Source organism: Lotus japonicus, chromosome 3, assembly GCF_012489685.1.
Source record: "Lotus japonicus ecotype B-129 chromosome 3, LjGifu_v1.2".
In the NCBI taxonomy this organism is placed as follows: domain Eukaryota; kingdom Viridiplantae; phylum Streptophyta; class Magnoliopsida; order Fabales; family Fabaceae; genus Lotus; species Lotus japonicus.
The window spans coordinates 74,111,854-74,139,739 of NC_080043.1; the positions used below are offsets into that span (position 1 = coordinate 74,111,854).

A 27,886-nucleotide genomic window follows, 5' to 3' on the forward strand; every position below is an offset into this window, starting at 1 on the left:
TGGTAGACTTTTTTGTCTTGTTCCATTTTGGTTTCGAGTTACAAAAATAGTTACAAATGGTAAACCATATGAACTAATAGCATGTTTGGTTCCATGGTTAAAACTCTGATAATCACTTATGGAGAGAAGCTACAAAATGTAGCTTCTGGAGTTACTGTGCTTTGGATTGTGTGTTACTACCAATCCAAACACGCTATAACATGTATGCTTAACTTTAATTGCTGTCCAAAATTACTGATTAACCTCTTCCACTCAATGAGTGTGAGATAATGATGGATCTGACACATACATTTAGGAAGTACTACTAGCTCTTACCGTGAGAAATTAAAGAAAAGAAATATTCATCTTCATTTAAGAAAACCACGCACCATACAATAAATGAACTCTCTAAAACAGACCAAAGAAAATAGTTTAAAGCACCAAAACAACATTGTAGCTTTTGAGGGAAATCTGAGAAAGAGCCTAAGGGATGTGGCTTCTCTGTTACATGGCGTTTCAAACCACCTTTTCAGAATTAACATTGTCTTTAACATCCCAAAGCAATTAAATTTAACATCTAACAGCATCTCTAGTAATTAATGTCTTGCTTGGATATTCTCATAGTCATATCTGGTAAGTGTCCCTAGGGGCGCTGCATTTAAAACATTCCATTCTGCTAGCAAAATTGTGCTCATTGCATCCTGATCTGTTCAAATGAAATAAAAAAATCATGTTATTTTACAGCAAGAAACACATAGACTACTGCTTTACCTAGTTAAATAGGACTACTGTTTTACCTGTTAAATAGGTAGTAAAGTGCATGTAACCTTGTTTTTCATTTGAGATGTGCAAGTGATCAAAAGCTAAAACTAGTTTTCAAAGTATGTAACTCCTTAAAGCAGTCAAAGAAAGGGGAACCAAATAAAGGATATATCATATCAATTGCATGCCTATAAACACCAACAGTGGCTTTGGTAATTGGTATGTGTTATTAGGGCATTTGGGCTTACACAACATAAAAGCATGAGGTGTTCTCTAATAAAGAGAAAGCATGGCACCTGACATGTATGGCAAGTTATTCCAAATTTTGATTTTTTTTTTAAATTAACCAAAAGAAGATAACTATCACTTTATGAGTGGAATGTACTGAGTCTTCAGTACTTCAAATACTTTAGAAGTACGTCACTACTACAGAAGTACTGAAAATTTGCTCCTCATAAAGAACCAATAATCAAAAGATTGTAAGATAAAATAAAAATCACCTGCTGCATATCCAGTCACCAGATTTCCATCCAGGTCTTCCTCCGCCGCCGCCACCAAAGCCGCCTCTTGAGCGCAAGATGTCGCTGCTGAAGCCTCCAACTAAGTCATCCTTGAATGCACCACATTTGAAGCAGCTTGAGCGGCTAGCAAAGTTGTGTGCACCACAGTTAGCAGCAGCACAGTACCAGTCACCTGGGCGAACATCTGAACCGCTCAACCCAAATGAAGACCCTCCTCTAATTCCACCTCCAAATGCCCCAAAATCGATCCTGTCTCCATATTTGGAGTCCCCACATCGCTGGCATGAATCTCTCCTCTGAAAGTTCAGGTGCTGGCAGGACCTGCAGTTCCAATCTCCGGGCCTGCTCATGTTTGCTTCTTTGCAATTACTGTTGCATTCACCAAAATTTCATTAGAAGACTATAAAAATGATGAAACAGGTATCAAGTATTAATAAATTGTCACTATGATGACATATCATTATTTTAAAGAAACTAAATTTTCTGTTAAGCAAAGTACTTGTGCCATATTATCATTTACATGCACAAGTGTTTGATAATGGTAGTAGACACTAGCTTGCTAGGTAGCATTCTGCTTATTATAATGCAGGAAACAAAAGAAACTTAGTTATGGATTAACTTCTCTGAAAACTATAAAAACAAGTTACGAGGCTGACATGATAGAGAGTAGAAGGAAGATTGTATTTAATTACTGAAGACTAACATGAATTTTTTTTGAAGATTAAGTAAGACTGAAAGAAAAGTGATGAGGGGATAGCAGAAGTGAAAAAACAGGACTAACCTCAAGATAATAGAAAAACTTGAAATATCAGAGATACAGAAGCTGAAGAGGATTGTTTTACTGATGAAGAAATGTGATATAGGGTAGTGGCCTTATATACTGGCAGAGACCAGAGGAAAAAGAGAATAAATGGAGGGCCGTGTTGTAGCACTTTTAAGTGTTGTTTGAGTGGTAACCTTGATAAATGGAATCAGTGAATTCTAAAGGAGGGAAAAAAGATAAAGGAAATTTGTGCTGCAATTCCAAAGAGAGGTTGCTTTGAATTTTGAACATATACTTTGGCAGTGGGTTACAACTTCATTTTGTTTAAGTTTGAATGGTACGGTAATGAATGCAAAGTGCATATAGGATAATCATTTGTCCTTCAATTCCAAAATCGGACATTCAATTTCATAGCATTTTTTAATTATTACATGGCCTCTAGAAGCTTAAACCCTGGCCATCAAGATTCAAGAATGACTAACATATTAATAGAATCATGGAAATATTTAGTTGAAAGCACTTTCATATTCAAAAGAAGAGTTTCGTTTACTATTTGTCTTAAAATGAGTGGTAACGTCTATTTGCGTTAGTGTCAACAAACATCGAAACATCGCTCTTTCTACAAGCAAGGTATTTATTTGCTAGTAATGTTACTTCACAATTTTCAGGACTAGTTGGTGTATTGTCTTAAAAATGAGATTGAGAAATTCAAGGACTACCTTGTATGAAATGTCATTTTTTAAGTTTTTGCCCTCAATAAGGTAAAGCAGAGTGACTATCAAATTCACATAAACTTAATTTAAGTCCATCTTATACTGATGTACATGGTTATACACTTATACTTAAAAATGTTCTGTTTATTAGTATTAATTTTAAGCTTGACACAATGGTATGTTATGTATTACTATTACTAGAGCACAACACTAAATTAACAGACACTTTCTCATGATCTATAGCAACTAGCAATAAGAAAGCTAAGTCAACAAATTCTAGACCCACAGTAAGAGCATGCAACCTAATAGCACAACAGACAATGTCACAACCCAAGATCTCATCAATCAAATAAACCATGAACTTAGAAAGGCCCTTTGACCAGAGCATTTGGCTATATGAATCAAATTCAAATTGCAGCCCCACAAACAGAATCCATGTACGCAACAAAAAGGAAATTCAACATTAGGAAAGAAAAAAAAGAAAAAAGAAATTAAACTTGGCAACCTTTTATTGGACAATGTGGAATCCAAATCAGCATTTGCTGCCATGAAATGAATATTCTTACAATTAAAATCATATAGAACCGGCCCACAAATTATCCCATTAGCATCCACGAGGGGATCCATGTCTCTTTCATGTCTATTACTCTTTGGGAATCAACAGAATTTGACAGTCAATTTGGATACAAAATAGCTTCTTCTTTACAATTTGAATATTCCTTTATTCTCTTATAAAAGTAGGAAGGGCAATGAGTAAAAGGTTAGTGATAGAATTAGTGGGAGATGTGGGTTTAATTCATTTTTTTCTTCATAATACCAAAATTCTGATACCTTGTTCTTGTGTATATACCTCATATTAAGTTAATAATTTTTTTTTGAGGGACAAAAAACTGAAACATAATTTTGAAACTGTACATATACAAAAGATAATTGTATGATATGTATGTAGAGAAGATGGTGAGAGGAGGCAGGGAAACAAGGGAGTACAGAACTTTGAAGGAAAAAGAGACAAGAAAAATAAATAAATGAGAAAAAGAGAAAAGAAAAGGCAAATGGGGAGTTTCAATAAAGATAGATGATGGAATAACAAGTCTTCGAGGTTTTCATTTTGACCATCTTTTGTTTTCTCTTTTTCTCTTCTTTGCTTGAAGGCACTGCTGCGGCTGCTGCTACTACTGCTGATTTTTATTTTATGCTTTCTCTCTTTAATTTCTCTCACACTAACCTCAGCTTTATCTATCTCTATGCAATGCATGTCACACACACACACACAAATTCATAATTTCTTTCTCTTTCTCTTTCTTTGGTGAATGGTAGTAATAAGAATGAATGAACCAAGATCTGGCCTCCATTCTCTTGGGGAAGGGTAAAGGGAAATAGAGGCAAACTGTAAAGAAGATTAAAGATGGTGATTCGATTCTCCTTGGTAATCGTTTCCATGCAAGACCACGACCAACTCATTCTCCTCTGCTACATGTGTGATTGTGTGCGTACTTTTGACAAGGATAGATATGAATAGTTCATTTCATGTTTACTACTCATTGCTAGCTGCTAACTATATCCTAAGTTTCTTTCTTTTTTGTTTTCTTTTGTCATCGTTATGATATATAGCACATCTACTTTATTTCACTTTATTTTTCTCAGTTAGTCACTTTATTTTCTATTTGTAATGAGAGTATAACACTTCAAAAGATAATCTATATATCATATGATTTGGTTTTAAACGTAACTTAGTGATTAAGCACACTAAATATCAATTGGTAAATGTTTGACTTATGTATGGAGTAAGGAATCTTCCTAACAATTTTGTTTTTATTATTATCAGCATAATGCATTCATACCTGTTTATTGATATAATTGTAAGGGATGTAGAGGAAGATAAGAAAAAATCAACAGTTTTTTTTTTTTAAAATTAAGATATTCCCACAGTGAGCACACATAGGAGTTTATCAATGAGTTCCTTTCGATTCATACGAGTTGTGAATCAAATTACAAACCACTCACTTAAAGAATGTAGAGAGTTCATGTAAAAATAATAATTTGAGTTCAACACATGTTTAGTTTTTTTTATATAAAAAAGTAAAAATAATAACAAGTTATCTTTACTTTTTTATGACCAAATTTGTATGTATGAGAAGCACAAGGGACCACCTAACGCGCATATCAACTTACATAATGTTATTCTAGCATAAGTTGAGATCTTAGACTCAAATCCTTGTGAACGTGACTGAGTTTAATGTTGTTGGTGGGAGAGTGTTGCTGCTAATGTTGATCATACATGGCTTGAAAAACAATCCTCATTTTTACCACTTCCCCTTCAATAGGATGAGATTTGAAAGGTTCTTCTAATGCTCTTTTTTCGTTCGTTGACCTAGGTTATGCAATCCTTGCGGCTTGCCCTTGGATCCTTTTTGTGCTTGAGGTGTATTTGGAAGAGATTTCCCTACTTTGGTGATGGGGTTGAAGGGATTTAGGTGGAGTCAACATCGCGCCTAGCGCAGGAAGCCTTTCACCCTTCGATCCTCTATGTTTGTTCAGGTGCCATGGGAGAATGAATCGTGGCAATCATTTACATGCAATGCTAATAAGTCCTTGAACGTGGTGAACGACTTTGATAGTCGCGTTGGTTTGACTCACTTTGGAAGAGAACAACCTTGGGCAGATCGTAGTTGTTGTCTTTTCCTTTTTGTTCTAGCCAAATGATTTCATTCACCAAGTGTGTTGTTGTGAAGGTTCAAGTTTCAGTTTACTGCCCAAGGTCATTGGCTTTAGGGTGTTTTGTCCTCGCATTACCGTTAGGTAAACGAGTAATGGTCAATAACGTGGTTTCTTGGGTCAAACGCAATGAGTTCAAGTTCCTTGGTACTTGTTCAAAATGTCTCAGTTAATTGTCCCAGTTAGCTGACTCGGGAAAATTGTCTCATCATACTACAGGCGTATTTAAGACGAATATACCGATTGTGTGCATCTATGGCTCAGGATATGTGTCACTAGGTCACTTACGTCGCTGGGTTGTTGTGATCGAGTGGTGGAGTCTTTGGTCAAAGCCACGTTGAACCCATAGTGGATGGATATGCCGAATGTGTTCGGGACGAGAGTTCTCGAATTGTGTCTAAGTGTCGTTGTGATGAAGGGTCTAAGAGATCGATCCGTTGAAGAGATCTCGAACAATAACTCTCAAGATCAGGCCAATCACCATAACTATTGGTCGAAGCTATGCGGAGAATCAGGAAAGTGAATGCGTTGGAGAAATCTATAGTAATAACTTCGTAGCTCTAGCTATCATCTATTGGGTTTGTGCGATTTGGGTCCTTGATGTTTAAAACTGGGTTCACAAATATTTAATTTGTGAAATTAGGTCATTCTGTCACTCCCTTGTCAAATTATTTATGGAAGCTATTGCTCCTCTGCCATCAACCCTCACCTCGAATTCAAACCCCCTTGCCAACATGTGCGAACTCCTTCTCCTCTTCCTCCAATGAAAGACTCTTTAACGGCTTATAATTGACTGTTGAGAGAGATGGAAATCAAAGAAGAAAGGTGGTAACTTTAGTGACAAAGGTGGTGGAGAAAATCAAAGAATTAGAGCAAGATAAATTTAGTGAGAAATGCCTCATGCTAGTTCATGATAACTGCTTTTTCAGTGGGAAAAATGAGACTGATGATGGTGGAAAATCTAAGAGGTTCTAATCCATCTCCAGCTTGATGGAAGAGGAGAAGAGGAAGAAGGGTGGTAGAGTTAGAGCTTGAATAGGGGAGCACCCTCTTTTATTTAATCAATTTAATCAAGTCAATGTCACGTAAGAACTAGTCATGCCACATAACCTATAGTCATGCCGCGTGAAATTTATTTAATGTCACATCATCAACCTTCGTTAACAATTGGATGAAAGAGTGACAGAAGAACTTAAAAGTTTTGGGACAAAAAAAGTTCGTTTTAAACATTAGAGAACTAAATCGCAAAATCATGATAAATGAGAGATCAAAGCTACAATTAAGTCTACCTTCTTTGTCAAGCCCTAATATAGCTCAAAAACCATACAGCCCATATTTGAAACAGAAGCTATAAAATACTAAAGCCCGTGTAGCAATAGAAGCAAACTTCATTAGAAACTCATGGACATAAAAACAGCCTTGGTTCATCATAACACGAAACAAATCCAAAACATTCTTTTTACCCGGCTAGTACTGGACCCGGGCTGATGAACGGGCTGAGTTGGGTAAATTATGCATGTTTTTTTTTTTTTGAAACTGTAAATTATGCATGTAAATAATATGTTTAATTGTTTATATAATGAATAATTTAAATATGTGTACACGTATTGTTTCATGTATTTCAGTATTTGTGAAAAGAAGCTGGCAAATAAAAAAGGACAGAATGACAAATGATATCAAATTCGGCCACGGTTAGAGTCTTAGCTAGAGACATGTTGAATTAAGAGTAGACAGCCTCTATTACTCATCTTCCTCTTAAAAATATTTTAGTTGCAAGTATTTTTTGGAAGTTTTCTCCTTCCAATTTAATTTCGTCATTTAAAATTTTCTTGGTTAGTTTTGTTGTTTGTTCTTTATCTTTTCAAATGTAATAAAAAAACTGGTCATATTCTACGTTTATCCAAATGAAATTTCATGGCCACTTTGTCTTACAAGTAATTTCTATTAATCTTACCCTTGATTGAATAATAACGAGGACTCTCCTGGTAATTTCAATTAGAGGGGTGAAATAAAAAGGGACGATGGATGGATATTTACATAATTTAAACCAGCTCCTAAGATAAACCTTTATTTATTAGTTTCTCTAAAGACGTGTATAGCCTATGAGTCCTGAATTCAGTACCTTATCGCCTCATAAATTAAACTTTATCATTACATCATCATTCAACTAATGGCAACGTGTCCTAATTCCAGAGGCTTATTCCCTCCAGCCAGATACGTTTACACTTTTAAAGGGCACTCGCAATCGTATCCATGGCCTAACACCGGCACGTGTTTGAACACGTGTCAGCAAGCAGGACACGTGGTACCCATACTCAATCCATGAAATACTATAAATAGATTACTTACATGAATGTAACTCCAACATCATCACAAAAATAGAAAGTGCTTGAGATACCATAAGAGCAAAAATCTACTGTTATAGTGAGTGAAACAAGTAAGCATATTTTCAAGAACAGCAATGGCTTCCCACGATCAGAGCTATAGAGCTGGTGAGACCATGGGCCGAACTGAGGTAATCAATGTCATTCTACAGTTCATTTTTATTTCATGTAAAGGTTAAATATGTTTTTGAGTTTTTGTCACTACAAAATAGTCAGTTATTGATTTTAATCCAAAGAATATTTCTTCAAAAAGTATCCTCATTATGGAAATATTCATGTTTTGGTCTATATGAGTCATGAGATGACCAATACAAGAAAAATTACTACTTCTTTAGTAATTTTTATCTTCAGAATTATTTTTTATGTACTTAAGTTTTAGTCCCTCAAGAATTTTAAACATGTGTATTTTTTATTTTTGGGATTTATCTTACAGAGAAAAAATTTGAGGGACCAAAACTAATAGTAGTTTTCTTATTTTTTGTAAACATTATGCTTTTTATCTATAATTATGAAAAAATTTGAAATTTAATATTTGGTTATGAACTTGATGGATCAGGAAAAGGGCAACCAGATGATGGGCAACATTGGGGAGAAGGCCCAGGCTGCTAAGGACAAGACGGCCCAAACGGCCCAAGCTGCTAAGGAGAAGACAGCCCAAGGGGCCCAGGCTGCGAAGGAGAAGACCCAGCAGACAGCCCAAGCTGCTAAGGACAAGACTCAGCAGGCGGCCCATTCTACAGGGGATAGGACCCAGCAGACAGCCCAAGCTGGAAAGCAACGGGCCTCAGAGATGGGCCAGGCCACCAGGGAATCGGCCCAAGCTGGGAACGACAATACTGGAGGGTTCATGCAGCAGACAGGGGAGAAGGTGAAAGACATGGCACAGGGTGCTACTGAGGCTGTGAAGAGCACATTGGGTATGGGACAGAAGGATGAAACCAAGGAGCATGTCACAACCACCACCCACACCACCACCCAAGATCCAAGAAACTTTTAGTTTCTGTTTGCTTTGTTGTTTCAATAAAATGTAATTTGTGTTTCTTGAGAATGGTTTAGTTTTACCACCATTCTCAGCATGTTTTTCTTCAAATAAATTGCAATCCCCTTATATATCCATTAGGGGAATGTACTAAGTACAATTAGCCCATTAGGGGAATGTATTATGTACTATTAGCTTGAGTGTCTACTTTCTCATTTGAGCTATGTTGTAATAGTCATGATTTACCTTCAATCAAAATTTCCATTAGTAGTTTTGTGTCATTTGTGGAGTTTTATTTTTTCCTGCAATTCTAATAATTATAAGTAAATAATGCTTCAATATTAAATACAAGACAATTGGAACTGTCTTCCAAATTGTAACTAAAAAAATTCAAGACAATTGGAGACTTGGAGTAAACTGTAAAAGCATCTTAGATGAGGACTTATTAGTCATTGGAGTCAGTATTTAACAGCAACTGTAAATCTGCTGAGAAGATTACTTGCTGCCATGAAAAAAATACGAGCAATGAATTCTTATGCACTTGAACTGATTGTAAAAGGTCCATTTGACCATATCACCTCTAGAACAATGGTTGGCTTTGTAACCAAATAACCTGGATTTTCCATCATGTGAACCAAAATAAACTCCATGCACTATACTTCTCATATCTTTGCCACCATAATTCACTTTCAAATTCATTTGTACTTAAAATATAGTAAAAAGTATATCTCACCTCTAGTACATACAATGGCTCAGCTTTGCAGTCAAATTGTTAAGTCTTATGGAGTTATGGTTAATGAAGTCCTTATAAATAGGAAGATTTCTCAACTTACCCTTAATACTACACCTCACCAACAAGTACACCAAGTAATTTCTATTTGAATGAACTAATGACACAAAAGTATGTGCACGATCATTCCTAATTGTTTACTGGAATTTTTCAAGGAAATCACTTCTAAGCATTCTTCTATATTTCAGTATTTAACTCATAAATCTTTTACTAAATATTTTTTGTTCAATTTCCCTTTCTGAATTCAGATTTCAATTTAGGAAATGAAAGCGATTTCTCTAAGAATTCTTCAATATTTTAGAGGAAATAGCTACTCTTCTCCGGCTGCCATGGCAAGTGACGTTTCAATGGACACCCCGAGAAGGGAATACTGCAGCAGATTGTTTGGCTCACCTTGGCGCAGCAGCTAGTTCTTTGAGAGTTCATGTTTTTGAGAGACCTCCGGTGGAAGTCAAACCTTTCATCCTAAGGGACTCGTTTTCTTGCTTGTAGTTTTTCTTTTCTTGTTAATCTTCCGATGTATCAAATATTTTAGTAAATTATATACAAAATTTAGAGAATAAAATTAAAAGACAATAAGAGCATTGAAAAAAGAAAGAAAAGATAGGTGAAATAACAAATGATGAAATTGAAAGCAGATGCTAGCAAGTGAAGATTATAATAAAACTCGATTGAGAGGCTTTTATTTGTGTTTGAAATGAGTTATGGAACTACTCCAATGCAAGTTTGGGCAAACTGAACGTGGTTCTAAACATTAACCCGTCTAATCTAAGTGAGGTGAAATAGTTTATTTGATCAGATAAAAGATAAAACACGTTTTCTCAAATCAAAGATAAAGATTCTAATACCTGATTAACTGTATATGTGAAGTACATAAATAGTATCGAATTATCATTGACCAACTCCCTACCTTGGCCTGAGGCGAGAGATTAATCTCATTGCTAACCGTTGTGGGAATACCTTGGTTAAAACAAACAAAGAAACAAAACAGATGTCAAACTATGAAATATTTCAAAATTGTCATGGTAAGTGATCAGGTATGGCGCTTCCACAATTGCTACCAGTATCTGCCAACTCAACCAATTGCTACTGGGACTTCATCTTGTGAATAGTTTTTAAAACATGTTCGCAAGACATCATTAATCAATCTTCCATGATATCATCATTTCCTTCAATGTCACTAACATCATCAAATGCTTCTTCATCTTTGCTGTCTTGGTCAGTTTCCATGGCATCATCATCCTCAGATTCATCTTCTTCACTATCATCTTTGTCCTCAAAGATAACTGGCACTGTTTCAACTTCATCTACCTCCTCGTTAATAACCTGTTCAAAAGAAACCACGCATAAGCACAAGGTAATCACGGCTTCTTCTATCTAACCGCTTGTAGATGACAGCATAAAGAAACTTACCCCTGAGTAAAGAATGTCCATGCAACTTGACAGTTGTACTGCAGGTTTAAAAGTGGAGACTCTAGCCTCAATCAACTGCAAGAAAAACAGATCGAGTAAGGAAATACTATTGGCTGGTGCAAAAATATGATCAGCAGTTAAAGGTGTTCTTTTACAAGCATGTCATGTCTAATACAAACTTTTTAATAGAAGACAAAATCCTCTCCTAAGCATAGCAATAATATATGAAATGCATATATTGATAGTTTAGAAGACAGAGGTAGAGCAACAGACACATTAAGTGCTTTTAAAGTGGAATCATCAGCGGAACTCACTTGATACAAAGAGTTCAAATCTTTTAAGGAAGATTCCTGGGACATTATGCCGCTTGCATGCTGTAGAAGTAGACATTTCAGCCATGGAAGAGCACATGCCAAAATCGCACCCCTATACAAAAAGAAAGAAGAAAAAATTGTTTATATTGAGAATTCATCAGGAGTTATGCAAAATGCACAAGTTTTGCAGTCATGAGGGATCAATTATGGCTATCTGTTTGATTTCTGTTCAAGCTACAGTAGATGGATACTTGGTAAAAGTTGTGTAGCAACTTTTTCTGCCAATATTTTGTTTATGTTAATATTACTTAATAACAAGTTTTAACCAATTTCCTGGTTGCTAACCAGAAGACGGTCATCTCACTGATCATGCTGAATGCCATGATTTTTTTATCGGCCCCCTCCCCTTAAAAAAAGAGAGGGAGAGAGAAGAGAAAGAAATTCAAAATCAAGCAGTGGCCAACCAAGCGGAAGACTAATTAATGTTCAACAGGAGCACTAGTAGGCATATATTGATACACTGGTCAGTTATTGTTATGACGAGTTACCTAGATTCAATAATGTATATGAGAGAGTGTAGAAGTTTGAGAACGTTGGATGGGTTCAACTGTGCAACTGACTTTTTAATAACCTGCAGAAGGAGTTACATCATGCATCACATACATGAGACTGAGGAATTGGGCAACTTCCCATTAAAATTCAAATATAAATATAGTTCAGCAGAAATTGGAGAAAAAGAAAACCTTCTCCTCTTGCGTGTACAAGCAATCCAGAAGAAGGGCACGATCATCAGCATTTAATGCTTGCTTAAGCAAAACATCCACAGAGTCTGCACTTGGAGGCTTTGCTGAGGCAGTCAATGCTTGCTCTTCATCACTCCTGGATTTGTTATCATCCAGCAAAGAGAGACTGCTAAGTTTCTCTCCCATTGTTGGCTCGCATAAATCATCATCAACAAGCACTCCTTCTGCGGTCTCACATTGATCTAATGCACCAGTATGAAAAATACAGATCAATGTTTGACCAAGAATGCACACTTCTAAGAATGGTGATAGTAACTACTACTACTACTACTCATCATACCAAACAGTAAATTTTACATAAATCAGCATGCAAAAGATTTTTGTAAGCCAATTTTTATGGAAACAAAGATAGATTTTTCTTTTTAATCTTATTAGCATTCAGATTTCTATAGCTGATTGTAAGTTCAAAAGTTTGTCATCATACATACACCAATAGTATAGGACTTCTCACAATTCAGTTAAAAAACTGCTGCGACTAAAACTGTAGTATCAATTTTAATGGGAACATAAGATTAAGAAAATGAGATCCAAAATACTGACGCTCAATGAAGGTGGAACCAAGTTTACTCATGTAACTAACTATATAAAGAATTATGATTCTTACCAGAATCCACCTTGTTAGTCGTGGCTGGGAGATCAGGATCAGATGTTGCGTGTCTTTTCTTAGACTTCTTGCTTTCCATTGGTACTTCTGCTTCCAGTTTCAAGTCACACAGACATATATAATTTAAAACATTTAGAGAAGTTGTAAAGGACAATCAAGGTTATAAAGAAAAATAAAATGAAAAATTTAAGATTGTAAAATTTTATTCCAAATGGAATCTCATGAGTTTATCAACAATCCATGACAAATAACTCCAACTGGAGCAGAAAAAAGTTCCTTACAATTTAATAATCCTGAAAAAATAATAAAAACAAAAATACCTAATATTTACTCAAAAGAAAGCAAAAAGGTACGTAGAACTATAAGATATGGAGTATATCTGACCTTTGTTAGAAGGATTGTCATGCTTCTGAACAGAATCACTCTCCTCTCCAACATCTAATACTATATCCTCCCCTGAGTTGCCAACATTTAAGACAGTAAAATGTGGATGATCTATAGAACCATAAGTTACAAGAGCTTTTATCTGTTTGTCTTCCCCAACAGGTTGTAATCTGGATGCAATGATTGGAGTCCGCCTTTTTTTTGAACTTTCACTGTTTTCCATATTGGTTTCAACTTTTTTCATCTTTGCGGTAACTTTAGTTGGTTTTATCTGATCTTCAGAAGAGGCTTTCAAATTCAAATTCCACATAAAGGCTGCCCCTGACCCCGTAACTGCCAAGACAGCTAAGTCATCTTCTTTATTGCAACCACGATGGCATTCAAAAACTAATGGAGAATGCCTCACGGGAAGTGTAGGACCACTACTCACAGTTCCTGAATTTAAATCGCACCTCCAAACTTGAAGATGTTTACCCTCAACATCTAATGTAACTAAATCTTCGGCATCATTGGATATAGAAACATACTGCACATTTACCTGTTAAGGAATAAAAGTAAAATCTGATAATGCTTTGAGATTGTGAGACAAATATTCATATCCAGAGTAGGTGATGGAGTTTACCAATTCAGTAGGGAACTTCAGAACCTCTTTCCCATTTTCCCAGCTTATAACTCGTGGTTTAGTGCCGACAATAGCTAAATAATTTTCATCTGGAAAAAGAGTAAAATGACAAGTGTCAAATGCCATGTAAAAACTAAAAAGATCAATCATTATGATGGACAAGCTCTAAAGTCTAAATGGATTTAGTATTCACCACGTGAGAAAGCCACATAAGAGATGGTCTTTTTTGAGATTCTAAACTCCTTTAAAAGCTCTCCTGTCTCAGTATTAATCTCAGATGCCATCCCATTATGTCCAACAATGCGAAGAAGACGTCCTTTATTTGCAAATGAAAGTCCACAAACCCCCCTGTATGTGACAAGGACAATATATTACAGACAGGGAATAATTATCATCTTAACCTCATAACAAAGCATACAAGTCAATATATGAAGGTCAACTAACATGCTTTTAAAATGAGATTAAAGTACATTATCTGTACCCCATATATTCATTCATAATCACATACACCTAGACCAAAATGAACAATACAGATATTTATTCTATCTGAAAGCCAATGAACAAACTCTACAAGCACGCGCACTGACGCATATGTACACACACATAACACTGGCCAATACCCTTGTTTACAAAAACATGATCCAACAAAACTGATGTCTTAGTGGAGAAAGGATTGACACTTGGCAATGATCATTAAAATGTAAAATCAGAGTAGTAGGGAAAAATCTAGGGTAAATATGAGTACCGAGTCATTTGTACATGGAACCAATAAAAGTGATATTGTTAGACATTTTTATATTTGGGTCCCGCCCATCATTACTTTTTACCAACTGTAAGTTTCAACAAGTTGGGCACTCAAATTGAATATAAACTTGGTCTACCAAAGAATCCCTTACAACCAAGCACTCATTTGTATGGATAGTTTTATCTTGTTATGCTTTGAGACTTCATAAGATAAATACATAGAAAGTTTTCATAAAAAAAAATGGAATGACAACATTACCCAGGATGGCTAGTAGTCCACTTTCTCTCACTGGTGGAAACATCAACAGCCAGAATACTTCCATCAACTGTGCCAAGAGCTAATAAGCAAGTTCCCTGTTCTTTCCTACGCTAATTACAAAGAACGAAGTACATATCAGACAAAAAAAATTCCAGCATAAAAAAGCATTAGAGATTAAAAGAAGTCCGTACTACCTTTTTCCCAATAAAACTACACGCAATACAAGAATAATTAATTTCATGATCTCCATCAGATGGCTTCCACTCTGCTAACAAATTTCCACTGTCAGTGTTCCAAACCTGAAAATTATAGAATGATTTTCCATTATCAACCTCACAAGAACCATTGGAAATACAATCACAGAATTCAATATCTACAAAGTCTCATATGCAAAAGCAATGCATATTGATCGTCAAACACTTTTGGATTGGCAATTTACAGCGTGTTATTAATAAACCTCATCAGGTACCATTTTAGCAAAACCTCTCTAAAGAATATATGAAGATTGTAGAGTATAAACTGTAAGAGTAAGAGTTAATCATTATGTAAGAACCTACATTCACTGTTACGGTGAAAATTGGTAACTCAAAAATTGCCAATAATTAGTGTCCAAAAGAGAAACTTTCAATTCCGCTAAACCCTAAATAAAAATCAAATTCAGGTGCACATCTCTCTCTACAAGCAATAGAACACGGTCACAAAGCTAATTTATGCCCCAACCAAGAAGTTCGTTCCTATTCTCAAAAACTGGTTAGAAAAAACATTTTCATTAGCATCAACTAACAAGTCAAATTAGACCAGGCACTTATCGGTTCACGAAAACTACCACCAAACATCAAATGCAAGAGGGAGAAAAATGTGAGCTTACTTTGGCCGTCCCATCGACAGACAGAATAGCCACGTAGTCACCATTAGGAGTGAAAGCTGTGAGAACATGTTCCTTCACCATTCTTCTTCTTCTTCCAAGTAGACAACAACTCAGGAAAACCAAACAATAAGGAAGCAACAGTACCTAAATCAGACAAGAGCCAGATTCAGCACTAACTAAAGATAATAACTTTGCATTACCCAAACCAATAGGGCAATTGGGTCCCCAAGCTACAACGTAACAAACACAAACTACTGAAAGTTCAACTACCAGCACAAAACTAGTGAAACCAATTCAATAAAGCACAAAACTTTATAACATTTCAAGACATTTTCTTGCAAAATCAAATGAGTTTAACTCAAAAGCAGAAGAATTTGAAAAAAAAATTCATCAAATAGAAAAAGAAAAACAAAGAAGAGAAAGTTAAAGAAGAAAAAACGAACAACAAAATCACCTGAGCAAAATTATGAAAGCAAAATCGATCAAAGTTTCAATCTTTAGATAGCCCCCTCTGACTCTGAGCTAAGCCCTTGTTTGCAGAGGCTGCGGAGAGTGTGTGAAGTTGATGAAGGAAGAAAAAGGGTTTTGGGTTTTGGAATAAGAAAGATATACACAGGGGTATTTCAGACCTTTCATAAATGTATACCCTTTCTCTCAAAGTTTCAATCTTTTTCTTTTCTTTTTTCTTTTTTCAATCAGGGTTGTGACTTGTGAGCATTCATTCAGTTCAGATCTTTCTTTCAAATGGCGACGTCGTTGAAAAATCTACTCTTCAAGGGAATCGCAGCTCGTTCTCTCAGAAGGCCTGTAAGATCTTCAAGCTTCAATTTTTTTGCATGTATAATAGTTTACTAGTTTATTTTTTTGCGTATATTTATGTGAATCATCCAAAGTTGCAAGCTTTACTTAACCCTGAATAATGGGTCTCGTTTGTTTTGTTCCATTTGGTGGTGTTGAGTAATTGAAGTTAAATGGGTGTTTTATGTATTCTATATAGTATTAGAACTTTGGGGATATTGGGAACAATCTAACTATGTATTCATAGTAACTTGGACTGATGAATAATTGAATATAGCTTTGGTTCTTTAGTTTTTGTATTTTGTCTGCTTAGATTGGCATTACTAGTTGTGAGCAGCTTAGAATGACAAGATGGGAACATGAATTGGCATTTTGTATGCCTCAATCATCCTTGGCTTTACTTGCCCCAATTTGATTTTGGGGAAGGTGACCAGTTAAACACGAGATTCTACGTAGGATCGGACAGGGTTCCAAAACTCGTTTACTCTATTAATTAGGGTCAACGATGGTTAGGTTTTTTATAAATTCTTCAAACTGCAATTTTTTTTTCCTTTTCTAATGGTCTTCGTTTTAACATGTTGGCAGTTAAATGGTTCGTTTTACAATTATCGCATGAGATACTCGACTACGGTGTCAAATGATTCAGACACGCACGATGACTTCAAGCCAGCTAATAAGCTTGAGAATTCTGGCACATCTTTGGAAAATATTGTTGAGCAGGTAAATGCACAACAATTGATATCTTGTGTGTAAAATTCTATATTTTTTTCCTTGTTTTAGTAATGTTAAGTAATCTGTAACTTGAGCTCTTATTCTCTGTGGTCTTAAACTCTTGTTCACTGTGATTAATATGTGCAGGATGTCAAGGATAATCCTGTTATGATTTACATGAAAGGTGTGCCTGAATATCCACAATGTGGATTTAGCTCGCTTGCAGTCAGAGTTTTAAATCTATATGGTATGTACTAAAACCATAACTTACTTTGAATTTCAAAAAAAAAAAAAAACCATAACTTAATTCCTGACTGATTGAATAGATGCATTTGTAGTCTAGAAGATTAATATAGTCTAGACTCAGTATGGATGTAGGAATTAGGATTATGTTTCTAGTAATCAATATGGTGATTTAATGTGCAGAAGGCAGGTGATTGCAACATGACTATTCTATTGCTATATTCTCATTTTCTTCACAATAATTAGTTGAACTTGACTATCATCATTTAGAATTCACCGTCATCAAATGACAGTATCATTTTCTTTTTATGACAAAACTGATGGAAGCTAGAATAAAGATAAGCGTGTCTGCTAGTATGAATTTTTATTATAATGACCTACCTGCTTATATTAGATGCAAAGTTTTGTAGTTTGAATTGTATTTTTCTCTAGGCTGATTTCTTTATGGTGAAGTTGTAGAAGAAATTATTTACAAATATGAATTCACATTACTTGATGACAGTTCGGTAGGTTGCAATTATTATTTTATGTGTCTATTGCAGATGTTTCTATAAGCGCTAGAAATATTTTGGAGGATGCTGAACTGAAAAATGCTGTGAAAGCCTTCAGGTAACTTCATGCTTGTTGATTTAATGATTTTTTACTCTCTGCTTCATAGCATATTACATATATGACACTCTTATCAAAAGTATCAGTCATCTGTATTTGTAGTTTATATAGTTCACCAAAAATATTGATGGAAGATAGTTTGTCAATGTGGTGGGCTGATGTGAATAAGAAATGGAAATAGAAAAAAAAAATCAATTTCGAATATCAAATTATTGAATTACAACAGGCTAGGCTTGTGACTCACTTTTTCCCTTCTCACTGCTTTCTCACTGAATTAGTAAAATTCATCACCTGCCACTTCTTAAGGAGGTTACCGCCAGAAGTACACTTCCTTTCAAGTTTTACAGTTTAGCTGCTTGTTTCCTTTAAGATGTTGAATAATTGATAGATATGGAAAATAAATTGTATGATATCCTAGTGTTGAACCATGTCTTTTCTGTCCAGTAACTGGCCAACATTTCCACAAATTTTCATCAAGGGAGAGTTTGTTGGGGGATCAGATATCATTCTCAATATGCACCAGGTTAGCTCGCATGAATTTACTTTTTTACTCGTGGCTATTATTTCGCACTATACTGTTCATTAATTTTTTGTATCCCTGTAGACTGGTGAGTTGAAGGAAAAGCTTAAAGATATTACGTCCAAGCAGTAAAAGCTGGCCTGAGATGATGAAATTTCAGCGTTGTAGTTTACAAGAATTTCTTGATATCATCTATTTGAGTTGATTAAAGGCGATATTTTGTGAATTCTTTGTTCCTGAATTTCTGGATTATATTCAAATAAGAAGTGCTGGTATTCCTTTATGTATGATTTTCCCCCTTTGTACCTTACTTTGATGCTGATTTATTCTATATTAAGTAATTAAGAGTCAAGACTAAACTTGTGCATCTGGATTTGGATGCTGCCACCTAATGAAATTTGAAGGATCGAAGGCTATGTTTGGATATTAGTTAGCACTAGTTTAACGTTGGCGCTCATTTCAAAACTAGAATGAACGGAGTTCTTCTTATGAATTATGATCAAAGGCCGTTCATGTTACGTTCAACACATGTGGTCGTATGAGGTCAATAGTTAGCAACAGGAAAAAGAAAAAAGGAAAACCTCTGAAATTGAGAAAACAAGGCTAAGGTTCTTTGATAATATAAAGAGAGAAATACTTGAAAACCATATCCAGATCTTTATTTCTTAGCAACCTGACAAAAAGGACCCAGAAAACTAATTCTCCCACACCATATTCTATTTAGCCGTGAACCGTTCCATGATCTAGCAACTTGTTCATGTCCATCTCCACCTTCACAGTTATTGTTTCACACACCTATAAGATACTCTGGTCTGACAGATATGTTATTTATGAGGACTCCTCAAGCCCCCTCAAGCCCCAGACTTGTGCGCAGCCAATTGGAGACCTCACCCATCTCTCTTGGAACCGTATAATGACCAAGGCTGCAAAAAAATGACAAGACAAAGAGTGAAGCAAATGCTTTAACTGATCCATGATTCATTCAGAGTTGGTATTAAGTTATTACCCATCATAGGATTTGAATGTAATGTATTGGAACCCTGCTGAACTTAAGGATTGGGCTGATTTCTCTCCATATTTGTAGAGGACTACATCATCACCTACAAAATGAATTTTGGAGATTGGCTTCAATTAGCATAGCAATATCCCTGGTAGTATGTTTATATGCTTGACCATGTACAAGCTTATTGATGCTAAAGATACCAATTTATGCAGTTTATCCATAAAGTTGCACTTGTTAAATCTTAAAAGCACCTTCAATGGAAATAAATGTCTCACAATGGATTGGAAAAAAGTACTTTTAGATAAACCTAACGAAAATTTAAACAGATGTATGGTTCCATACTGATTCCATGACTCAACAAAATGGGTAATGAAGCTGCTCGCCGCCTTGCTTCGTTTGACGCTTCAATCTTGTTCCTCAAGCTCCTACATGAACAGCAATTGCCAACCACAGTGGCAACTGTTAGAGTTTATCTTGTAAACACACATAAGAAACTAGTAACTACCAGTATAGAGGGATGCTTGCACATGCTCTTGCTAGATCCAGAGCAAACAATAGTATCATACCTTGATCCTGGAAGCCAGCCACTTAGTCCAATAACTGCTCTTAAGTTGATATGGTAGGGGATGCCATTTCCACACCTTCCCATGGCAAAACAAGTTGCAGAGTATAGAGCTGTTGCAGCACCCATACTGAAGCCTCCAATTCCAACTTTCACTGGCACATAAAATAAAATGATGTCTTAATGCATGTTTGGAAATTCTTTTACAATTGATTCACAAGTAAAATATTTCTTGGGAGAAGCTTCTGTGAATAGCTTCTTGATGCCAAAGTTGATTCTAAGGAAAGAGAAAATGATTCAAACATGCTATTAGTGAAATTCATTAACAGAATGATACTTATGGCATATAAATTACAAGTATAAAAATAACATATGCTTAAAGGTGGTAGATTAACAGTATAGATTAGAGTCTTGATCGAATTTTTTTTTTCTCTTTTCTCATTTACTTTCTTAAGAGGAAACATGAGAGAATTTTCCAGAAACAATCCTGATAGAATTAAAAAACAATCAGCAAGCAACTGTTGTTTATTATTCAGTCTTGAAAGTACCATCAGGTGGTTCTGTTGACAGCAAGTTGGCAATATGTGCTGCTGAGGCATCTAAGCCCTCCCAATCATCTGGACCATCTTCTGAAAGCTCTCCCATATCAAACCCTGATTAATGTTGAACAAACAGGAAGTGTTAGTTAGTTTACAGTTACACATTTCTAATTTAATTTGAAATAATAGAAACACCATGGATTTAATATTACATGCAGTGCAACAAAAACCACCAAGTATTGCCACAGGGCGGATAGGAGCAGTTGGGCAAATCCATTTTATCTGCACCATGTAACATCATAAGAAATATCATATGTCCAGTACATAGATAATAGGTTTATCAGAAAATTATAGGTATGAGGTGAGAATATGTGTGTGCAAAATCAAAATAGAGAAATTAATTTCTTACATTTGGAAGTGGAAGAGATTCCAGGAGCTGATATGAACTGCAACAAAAAAAAAGCTTAAGATCTTTATTATGTTTGTCCATATATAAGAATCAGATAGTGAACATTAACACATATTTGCTAGATTGAAATGATCAAATTCAATGGTATTTTCTATGCAACAATGATATATACACACCTCATTTTTTAAACACTTCATTTCCACATATTTTTGTTTCTATCTCTCTCCTCTTATCATCTATCACATCTCATACTTTTTCTTTTCTTCCTATCTCTCTCCTTATTTCACCTCTACTTTAAAAAGAGTTGTGTAAGTAACATTTTTGTTTTCTATGACCACTCTAAACACGTTTTAATTTGTTTTTTATTCATATAAATAAATATTCTTCTGTCAAAAGTCATGTCAAGTTGTTCATTTAGAAACAAACAATCTTGTGGTCCCCCCAAATCCAGAACCTAGTATATACTCTTTTCCAAATCAAACTACCAACCATTAAAATGGCCACTTTTTCCAGCAGAATATATTCCAATTAGAATCTTAGCAGGAGGGAGCTATAACATCAGTAAAACCCAAGTTTAGATCCCTCTAATGATCAGAAATACTGCACACGCTTGCCTCATATCTCAGAAAGAGCTCAGTAAAAGAGAAATACAAAAGTAGGGTTTGAGTAAAGAAAGAAGGGTATGATGTGAAAATTAGATAGAAGATGACATGAGAAATGAAATAATCCACACCAGAAAAGGTACAATTCGGGCCTACAAGGTGAATGAATAACTTATAGTTTTGACAATGTTACCAAGACAATGAAGCATAAGAAAATTTGAAGAGATTGTATCCACACCTCAAACCATTATCACCAAGGCCATGCAGCCAAACTATAGTAGCTTGGTGTTTTCCTTTGGGCCTCACCACATGGGTCTTCCCAAACTCCAAAGTTCTTCTAGCAGTTCTACTACCTACAAGTACAAATGGTACATGTAAAGTCTAAAGATAGCATACAGAATTCAAAGGTAGATATAAAAGATGCAGGGATTCTAAAAAGGTATTTTCAAACACAAAACCATTTACTAGAAAGAAAAAAATTCTTCCAATGAAGAGTAGCAAAAGAACTAACCAGAGCCCGTTTGATAATGTGCATAGCTCATTTTGCTGTTATGAACTATTCAAAGTGCTCCCACTTACTGAAGCAAATCAAGAGTGAAGAAAATGTAGACAGGTGATGGCTTTTTATACCCAGATGGGTAAGGTGGAGTTGGGAATAAAATGTGTATGTGTGCATCTTTATGGACGTGTAATGTTCCCACCACACCGGGTAGAAACTGTGTCTAGAAACCGCTTAAGAGAGCATCCATGAAAAGGAGAGACAAAAGCATGAAACCTTTTTTGGGCAAAGCACATTCATCTATTTTCTAAGGCACGTCAACAAGTACAGAGGACTCTGCTCTTGAGAGAGAATCTATGCTTGTGGGCAGTGGCCACAAAATAAAGATTACTGAAAACAAGAAAGAATAACCATTCTTGGTAAAAATATATATGTGTTTATGAATTCCTGCTTGATTGATGCATGGTAACCCATTAGCCTCAAACTATATTTTATTTTCTCTTCACTTTATTTTCTACTCAAATTATAAAAAGAGGAATTAGAAAAATCACCAAGAATTGATATTGGCACCTACTTTCTAGTTCTTAATAGATAAACTAAACACTTAGAATGACATGAAAAAACATGCAAGCCTTTTACTATAACCTTCCTCTCACTTCCTTTCTTGTTAACCACTAATTGCTCAAACCCCACTTGAAGAAAAGTTTTATTTGTTTATAGTCATGAGAAGAAGCATAAGTTCAAAGGCTAGAACTTCTCTCGAGTACAGTGGCCAAACAAAACGCATTTACATGAAAATTAAAATCCAAGAATCTTCATGCAGTACACACATACAAAATAAGTAACTTCTTTAGAGAAAAAATAGTAAACACTAAACCAAAAGAAGGAACCTTAAGAAGCACATAGGAAGCAACACAATTGTATACAATTTTCATTTGTAAATTATTTGCAGATTACTGCTAATAAGGCTAAAGTGGACTTCAACTTGTGCAGATGTTCACAGCTTTGATTCTCACAGTAATAGCAAATGTTTTGTTTAATAGAGAGTGAAAAGTGGGCCTGGCATATATCCCATCCCATCCCATCCACCATAGATAAATTTGAAGGATAGTAAATAGGCATGGCCACTGTGCATATATAGGTCGATGAGTAGTTGTTACATTTATGGAAGTTGTACAACACTATGTTTGTTCACCTATATGCAAGCTTACTTGCAATTCTTACGCTCATTTGGCAGCCAGAATATAATAAGATAGTTGAATAAGAGCATAATAAGTTTTTTATGAAATTGATAAGAGGATAATATGATAAAAACACAATAGACTTTTATCCTAACATATGTTTGAGGTAGACTGAATAATAATATGATATGATATAAACGATGAGAAATGAATGAAAATTCCCTTCGAACAAAAAGTACATTATATTTTTAAAAAGTAATTAATCTATTAAAATTATTGTTTTTTTATTTTTTATCAATGAGTGTATGTTTTAAAAGTAACTAAAATTAAATTACTTTTTATTAAGTAGTCTATTAATGAGAAGGTGAAGATGTTTGGGTGATGAAGATAAAAGAGATGAAGGTGATGAAGATGTTATGGGTTTGAGGTTGGGAAAGAGAAGAAGTTCTGAGTTTCGGGGTAGGGGAAGAGCTAATAAGTTAATAAACCCATTTCACGAAGAATGCATCTCCCTCAATTCCTCCTCAAGACTCTGAATGGATTCTAAGTCGTTGCCGCCAATTCGAGGCCTAACACCTTGCCAAGATAGCCATGCCCTCTACGCTCTCATGAAGTAGCCATTGGTGGAAGCTCCTTCAGTAATCGGGGAAAAAGCCACGAGCGAGGTCGACTAGACAGCAAACTCAGCCCCCTCCGGCAAGACTAGACCCTCACTCAGCCCATTTTGAAGTTAATTGCATTTATAAATTTCATCTCAGAAAAATTAATCTATATATATATATGTAAAGGAGACTTGAGCTTTTTTGCATTAAATACATCAAGTAATTCCTACCTCTATATTAAAATACATTAAGAATAAAGAATTTCATTTGCAATAAATATATTAAATAATAAAATTAAAATTGAATAAACTGTAATGTCAAAAACTATTGAACTACCAACATTAAATAATATATTTATACACTTATTTATCTTCATTTTTATCTTCATTTCCTATACATTTAATTAAAAGCTAAAATAAATTTCTATATATAGTTAAAATATTAATTATTGACCTCAAGTTGAGAAAATAATTAAATTTATATAGAGGAATATATTTTATATAAAATAAATATATGAAATATCATAATTAGTAAATGATTAAATTCTTTTCGTAAAGTTATACTTAGAATTGTTTTTAATAGTTACATGTGTTGTTTAATATTGACTATAATGTTGTTTTGTTTTATTTTTTATTTTATAAAATAATTTTACCTACATAAAAAATTTATATTATTATTTTGGTTACAAATGGAAGACATAAAAAATTTATATAGTATAATTATTTAAGTCATTTAGAATAATCTTTTATATACATTAAAAGTGTATAGAGTGTACACAAGATGATATTTTTAGAATAAACTTTTATTAAATAATATTTTTATATGGAAAACTTTATTTATACTTAAAATTAATTAATTTTATAAATGAAAAATTTAGAAAAATAGTTTTAAAACTCAAAAATACCGCTATAATTTATTAATAAATAATTTATAATTTGTTTTAAATTAACATTATTAAGTATGACGTGTGTGTATTTTTTAAAGAAATTTATTTAAATATAATTTTTGATCTATTATATATTAGTAAAAAAGATCAATTTAAAGAAGCATAACGGAGAAAAATAATTAAGGATAAAAAAAATTTACTAAATAATATTTTCGACTATTAAAACTATAATTTATTGTAATTATCACAGTTAAAGTTAATTAATTGTTGATAAAACGTATAAGAAAATGTTCTTATAATTTATTTGGTGATATTAAAACTTATTAATTAATTAGAAATATTTTAAATTCACTTCATAATTTATTGTATGATTAAATATATATATACATTTCTAAATTGTTAAAATCAATTCAATACTAATTATTAAATTTGAATAGTATTAATTATTTACACAAAGAAAACTCTAATACTCATTATAAAATATTTTAACACAATTATTTTATTTTATTATAATTTATAAGTCAAAAATATTTAATATCTATTTCTTATTTTTATTTAAACTATCATAATTTTTATATAATGTTGATAAATATTCTAAAAATAATACCCGTGCAACGCACGGGTTTTATATCTAGTTTAAAGTGAATTGCACTAGTTTTTTTAATGAGGAAATTTATGCAATTAATTTAGTATTTTAGGTGTATTTTATGGCATATAATTAATATTGAGGTTATTTTTATTTTGTTGAAAAACTTCAACAAATATGTCTAGAACTCTTATGAATACCCTAGAGCCAAATTAGATTTCTGTTACGTCCTTTTTTACTTAAAAAGACAAAATCATCAAGAAATTGTTAGAACATATTTATGAGTGTAAAAGAGAGCTCATGTCTAGAATTCTAGATGTCACTTTGATATAAAATTGCTGGTATTTGAAAACTGTTACCATCCACAATTCTTATAACAAGGTCCAGCATTTAGTTTTTGGATAATTAAAAAATATGTCAAAGTTGATAAGAACAGTTAAAATTTTACACCAAATTAAGTCAATAATTGGTAAACTTTTTAGTCCCACATTGCCAAAATTCTCCACTTTTGTTTCTCCCTCTTCTATATAAATTAAAGGAAGCTTATTTTCATGTTTCATCATCCAAAAAAAATCTATGACTAAAATTTAATATTAAACATTCATTTGATTGTTTTGGATCACAATAAATTCATTAAGATTAATTTTACACCATGTCTAAGCATTCCCATAAGATATTTACAGAAATGCTTACATATCGTTCAATTCACCCCTCACATTGATAATAAAAACCAAATACACAATCTTATAATAAAAACGGTATGTCCAACATGTGTTGACATATTGCAGAAAATAGAACCAATTATTTTAGAGGATCGTCGTGATGTGTGGGTGTGGGAGGAGAACAACAAAGGTGTCTACACTGTTAGGGGCGCTTACACTTGGCTGCAAAATCAGAACTTGACAGAGGCAATGGCAGGGGAATGGAAGTGGGTGTGGAAATTAGCGGTTCCAGAGAAGGTGAGAACTTTCATCTGGTTGGCCCTTCATAACTCCATTCAGGTTAACGCGCATCGCTTTCGCTGCAAGATGGCGGTGGCTCCTTCTTGTCCTCGTTGTTCAACCCCGGAGGAGGATATCTTACACTGGCTCAGAGATTGCCCTCACTCCCAAGAAATTAGGCTAAGGCTTGGGGCATTGGCGTGGACTAATTTTGGTGTTGGAGATCATGGCAGTTGGATCAGCAGCCAAGCTCGAAGCAGGAATAGTGTGAAGTTCTTGGCTGGTGTGTGGGGAGTGTGAAAATGGAGGAATAACATGGTTTTCGAGGATTCACCTTGGTCGGTTGATGAAGCTTGGCGTAAGATTTGTCATGAGCATGATGAGTTCATTACTTTTCAGATGGGGATGCAGGGGATCCTGGGTCTTGGCTGAGTTCCAGGTGGCAACCGCCGAGGCAAGGGACTGTTAAGCTGAACGTGGATGGGAGTTTTTGGGAGCAGGATCGTTGTATGGGGGCGGGTGGCTTGATTCGGGATGATCAAGGCAAATGGTTGTGCGGTTTTTATGCTCGAAGAGGGGGGGAATGCGTTAATTAATTGCAGAAGCTACTGCGCTGTTGATAGGCCTGGAGCTGGTGTGGGATCGGGGTCATCGTCATGTCATGGTGGAGGTGGACTGTGGGGAGCTGCTGCAGGCGATGGAGGATGAAGAGAGCTGCCGTTTACTGCCCATCCTGAATGTCATCCGCAGCTTCAAGACCAGGGATTGGAGCTTGAGTATTCATGTAGCTCGTCGAGAATGCAATGCCCCGGCGGATTCCCTTGCCAAGATAGGAGTTCGATCAGCTTTGGTGGACGTTTGCTTCTTGGAAGACCCTTCTCCAGATGTTGAAACGCTAGTCCTTATGGACTCTTTGTTTGTTCGTTAGTGTTGCCCAATATTTTGGCCCAAGAAAGAAAAACGCATTCAGCCCAAAATACTCAGAGTAGTCGAATTCTGACTAAAAGGAATGAAAAGGAAAATGCACTAAGTTAATGGGGCAGCCAAATTCGACAACAACAATTACTACTAAACACAGGCACATGTAACACGTGCCACATTGACCAAGTCAAATTCTCCCCACGATGGTCGAAAACGTGTCCAAGAAACGGTTGAGGCAGTTGAGAAACACGACCCTCACCACTACGCATGAAACTTCCGGAACAAGCATCAGATCGTGGGGAATCAGACCCACTAACCCGACCAACAAGGAAGAAAACCGCCAGGGACACGCAAGACATGGAGCTCTATAAATAGGAAAATCTGATTCAGAAAATAGGTTCCCAACTCAAACTCTGAAAAGTTCACCAGAAAGCTCTAATGTCCGCATCAATGAGACTCAAGGAGCAAAACGTGATGATGGAGGAGTATGTTGCAGAACCGACACTTTAGTTTCCCTGCATTTCAGCTTGTTGATTTCCAGTTCTTTTGTGTAGTTCGTTTGTCGAAATCTGCAGTTCATGTAGTTTTCATGTTATTTTAGTTTATTTGACTGTTTTGTAATTGACTCGTGTTCAAGGAAATCTAGTTTCACCTGAG

The 27,886-nt window shown here is 34.9% G+C and overlaps 5 protein-coding genes across 6 annotated transcripts; 2 read left to right on the forward strand and 3 right to left on the reverse strand.

The window, feature by feature from the left end:
• Window positions 1-324: 324 nt before the first annotated feature.
• On the reverse strand, window positions 325-2,202 carry LOC130745827 (uncharacterized). Its single transcript, XM_057598220.1, has 3 exons — window positions 2,044-2,202; window positions 1,242-1,631; window positions 325-685 (listed from the first exon to the last, which is right to left on the reverse strand). Exons 2-3 carry the CDS (start codon window positions 1,610-1,612, stop codon window positions 604-606), a joined length of 453 nt encoding a protein of 150 aa, XP_057454203.1. The 5' UTR covers window positions 1,613-1,631; window positions 2,044-2,202; the 3' UTR covers window positions 325-603.
• A 5,620-nt stretch (window positions 2,203-7,822) lies between these two features.
• Window positions 7,823-9,097, forward strand: LOC130742600 (late embryogenesis abundant protein 2-like). Its single transcript, XM_057594695.1, has 2 exons — window positions 7,823-7,968; window positions 8,394-9,097. Exons 1-2 carry the CDS (start codon window positions 7,915-7,917, stop codon window positions 8,832-8,834), a joined length of 495 nt encoding a protein of 164 aa, XP_057450678.1. The 5' UTR covers window positions 7,823-7,914; the 3' UTR covers window positions 8,835-9,097.
• A 1,325-nt stretch (window positions 9,098-10,422) lies between these two features.
• On the reverse strand, window positions 10,423-16,213 carry LOC130745828 (uncharacterized). 2 transcript variants are annotated; one of them, XM_057598221.1, is made up of 13 exons: window positions 16,072-16,213; window positions 15,618-15,761; window positions 14,944-15,048; window positions 14,750-14,859; window positions 13,940-14,094; window positions 13,747-13,835; window positions 13,125-13,662; window positions 12,741-12,827; window positions 12,077-12,318; window positions 11,882-11,964; window positions 11,334-11,445; window positions 11,020-11,094; window positions 10,423-10,932 (listed from the first exon to the last, which is right to left on the reverse strand). In XM_057598221.1, exons 2-13 carry the CDS (start codon window positions 15,696-15,698, stop codon window positions 10,750-10,752), a joined length of 1,860 nt encoding a protein of 619 aa, XP_057454204.1. In that variant the 5' UTR covers window positions 15,699-15,761; window positions 16,072-16,213; the 3' UTR covers window positions 10,423-10,749. The 2 variants fall into 2 exon arrangements, with proteins under 2 accessions (XP_057454204.1, XP_057454205.1); XM_057598222.1 differs by lacking the exon at window positions 16,072-16,213 and having other exon boundaries at window positions 14,750-14,854; window positions 15,618-15,757.
• A 52-nt stretch (window positions 16,214-16,265) lies between these two features.
• On the forward strand, window positions 16,266-18,781 carry LOC130745830 (monothiol glutaredoxin-S15, mitochondrial). Its single transcript, XM_057598224.1, has 6 exons — window positions 16,266-16,424; window positions 17,001-17,135; window positions 17,274-17,373; window positions 17,912-17,978; window positions 18,423-18,501; window positions 18,583-18,781. Exons 1-6 carry the CDS (start codon window positions 16,362-16,364, stop codon window positions 18,628-18,630), a joined length of 492 nt encoding a protein of 163 aa, XP_057454207.1. The 5' UTR covers window positions 16,266-16,361; the 3' UTR covers window positions 18,631-18,781.
• A 351-nt stretch (window positions 18,782-19,132) lies between these two features.
• LOC130745829 (uncharacterized) lies at window positions 19,133-22,250 on the reverse strand. Its single transcript, XM_057598223.1, has 9 exons — window positions 22,125-22,250; window positions 21,852-21,966; window positions 21,012-21,048; window positions 20,815-20,884; window positions 20,612-20,716; window positions 20,068-20,218; window positions 19,844-19,926; window positions 19,505-19,598; window positions 19,133-19,421 (listed from the first exon to the last, which is right to left on the reverse strand). Exons 1-9 carry the CDS (start codon window positions 22,153-22,155, stop codon window positions 19,340-19,342), a joined length of 768 nt encoding a protein of 255 aa, XP_057454206.1. The 5' UTR covers window positions 22,156-22,250; the 3' UTR covers window positions 19,133-19,339.
• Between the last annotated feature and the right edge of the window lie 5,636 nt (window positions 22,251-27,886).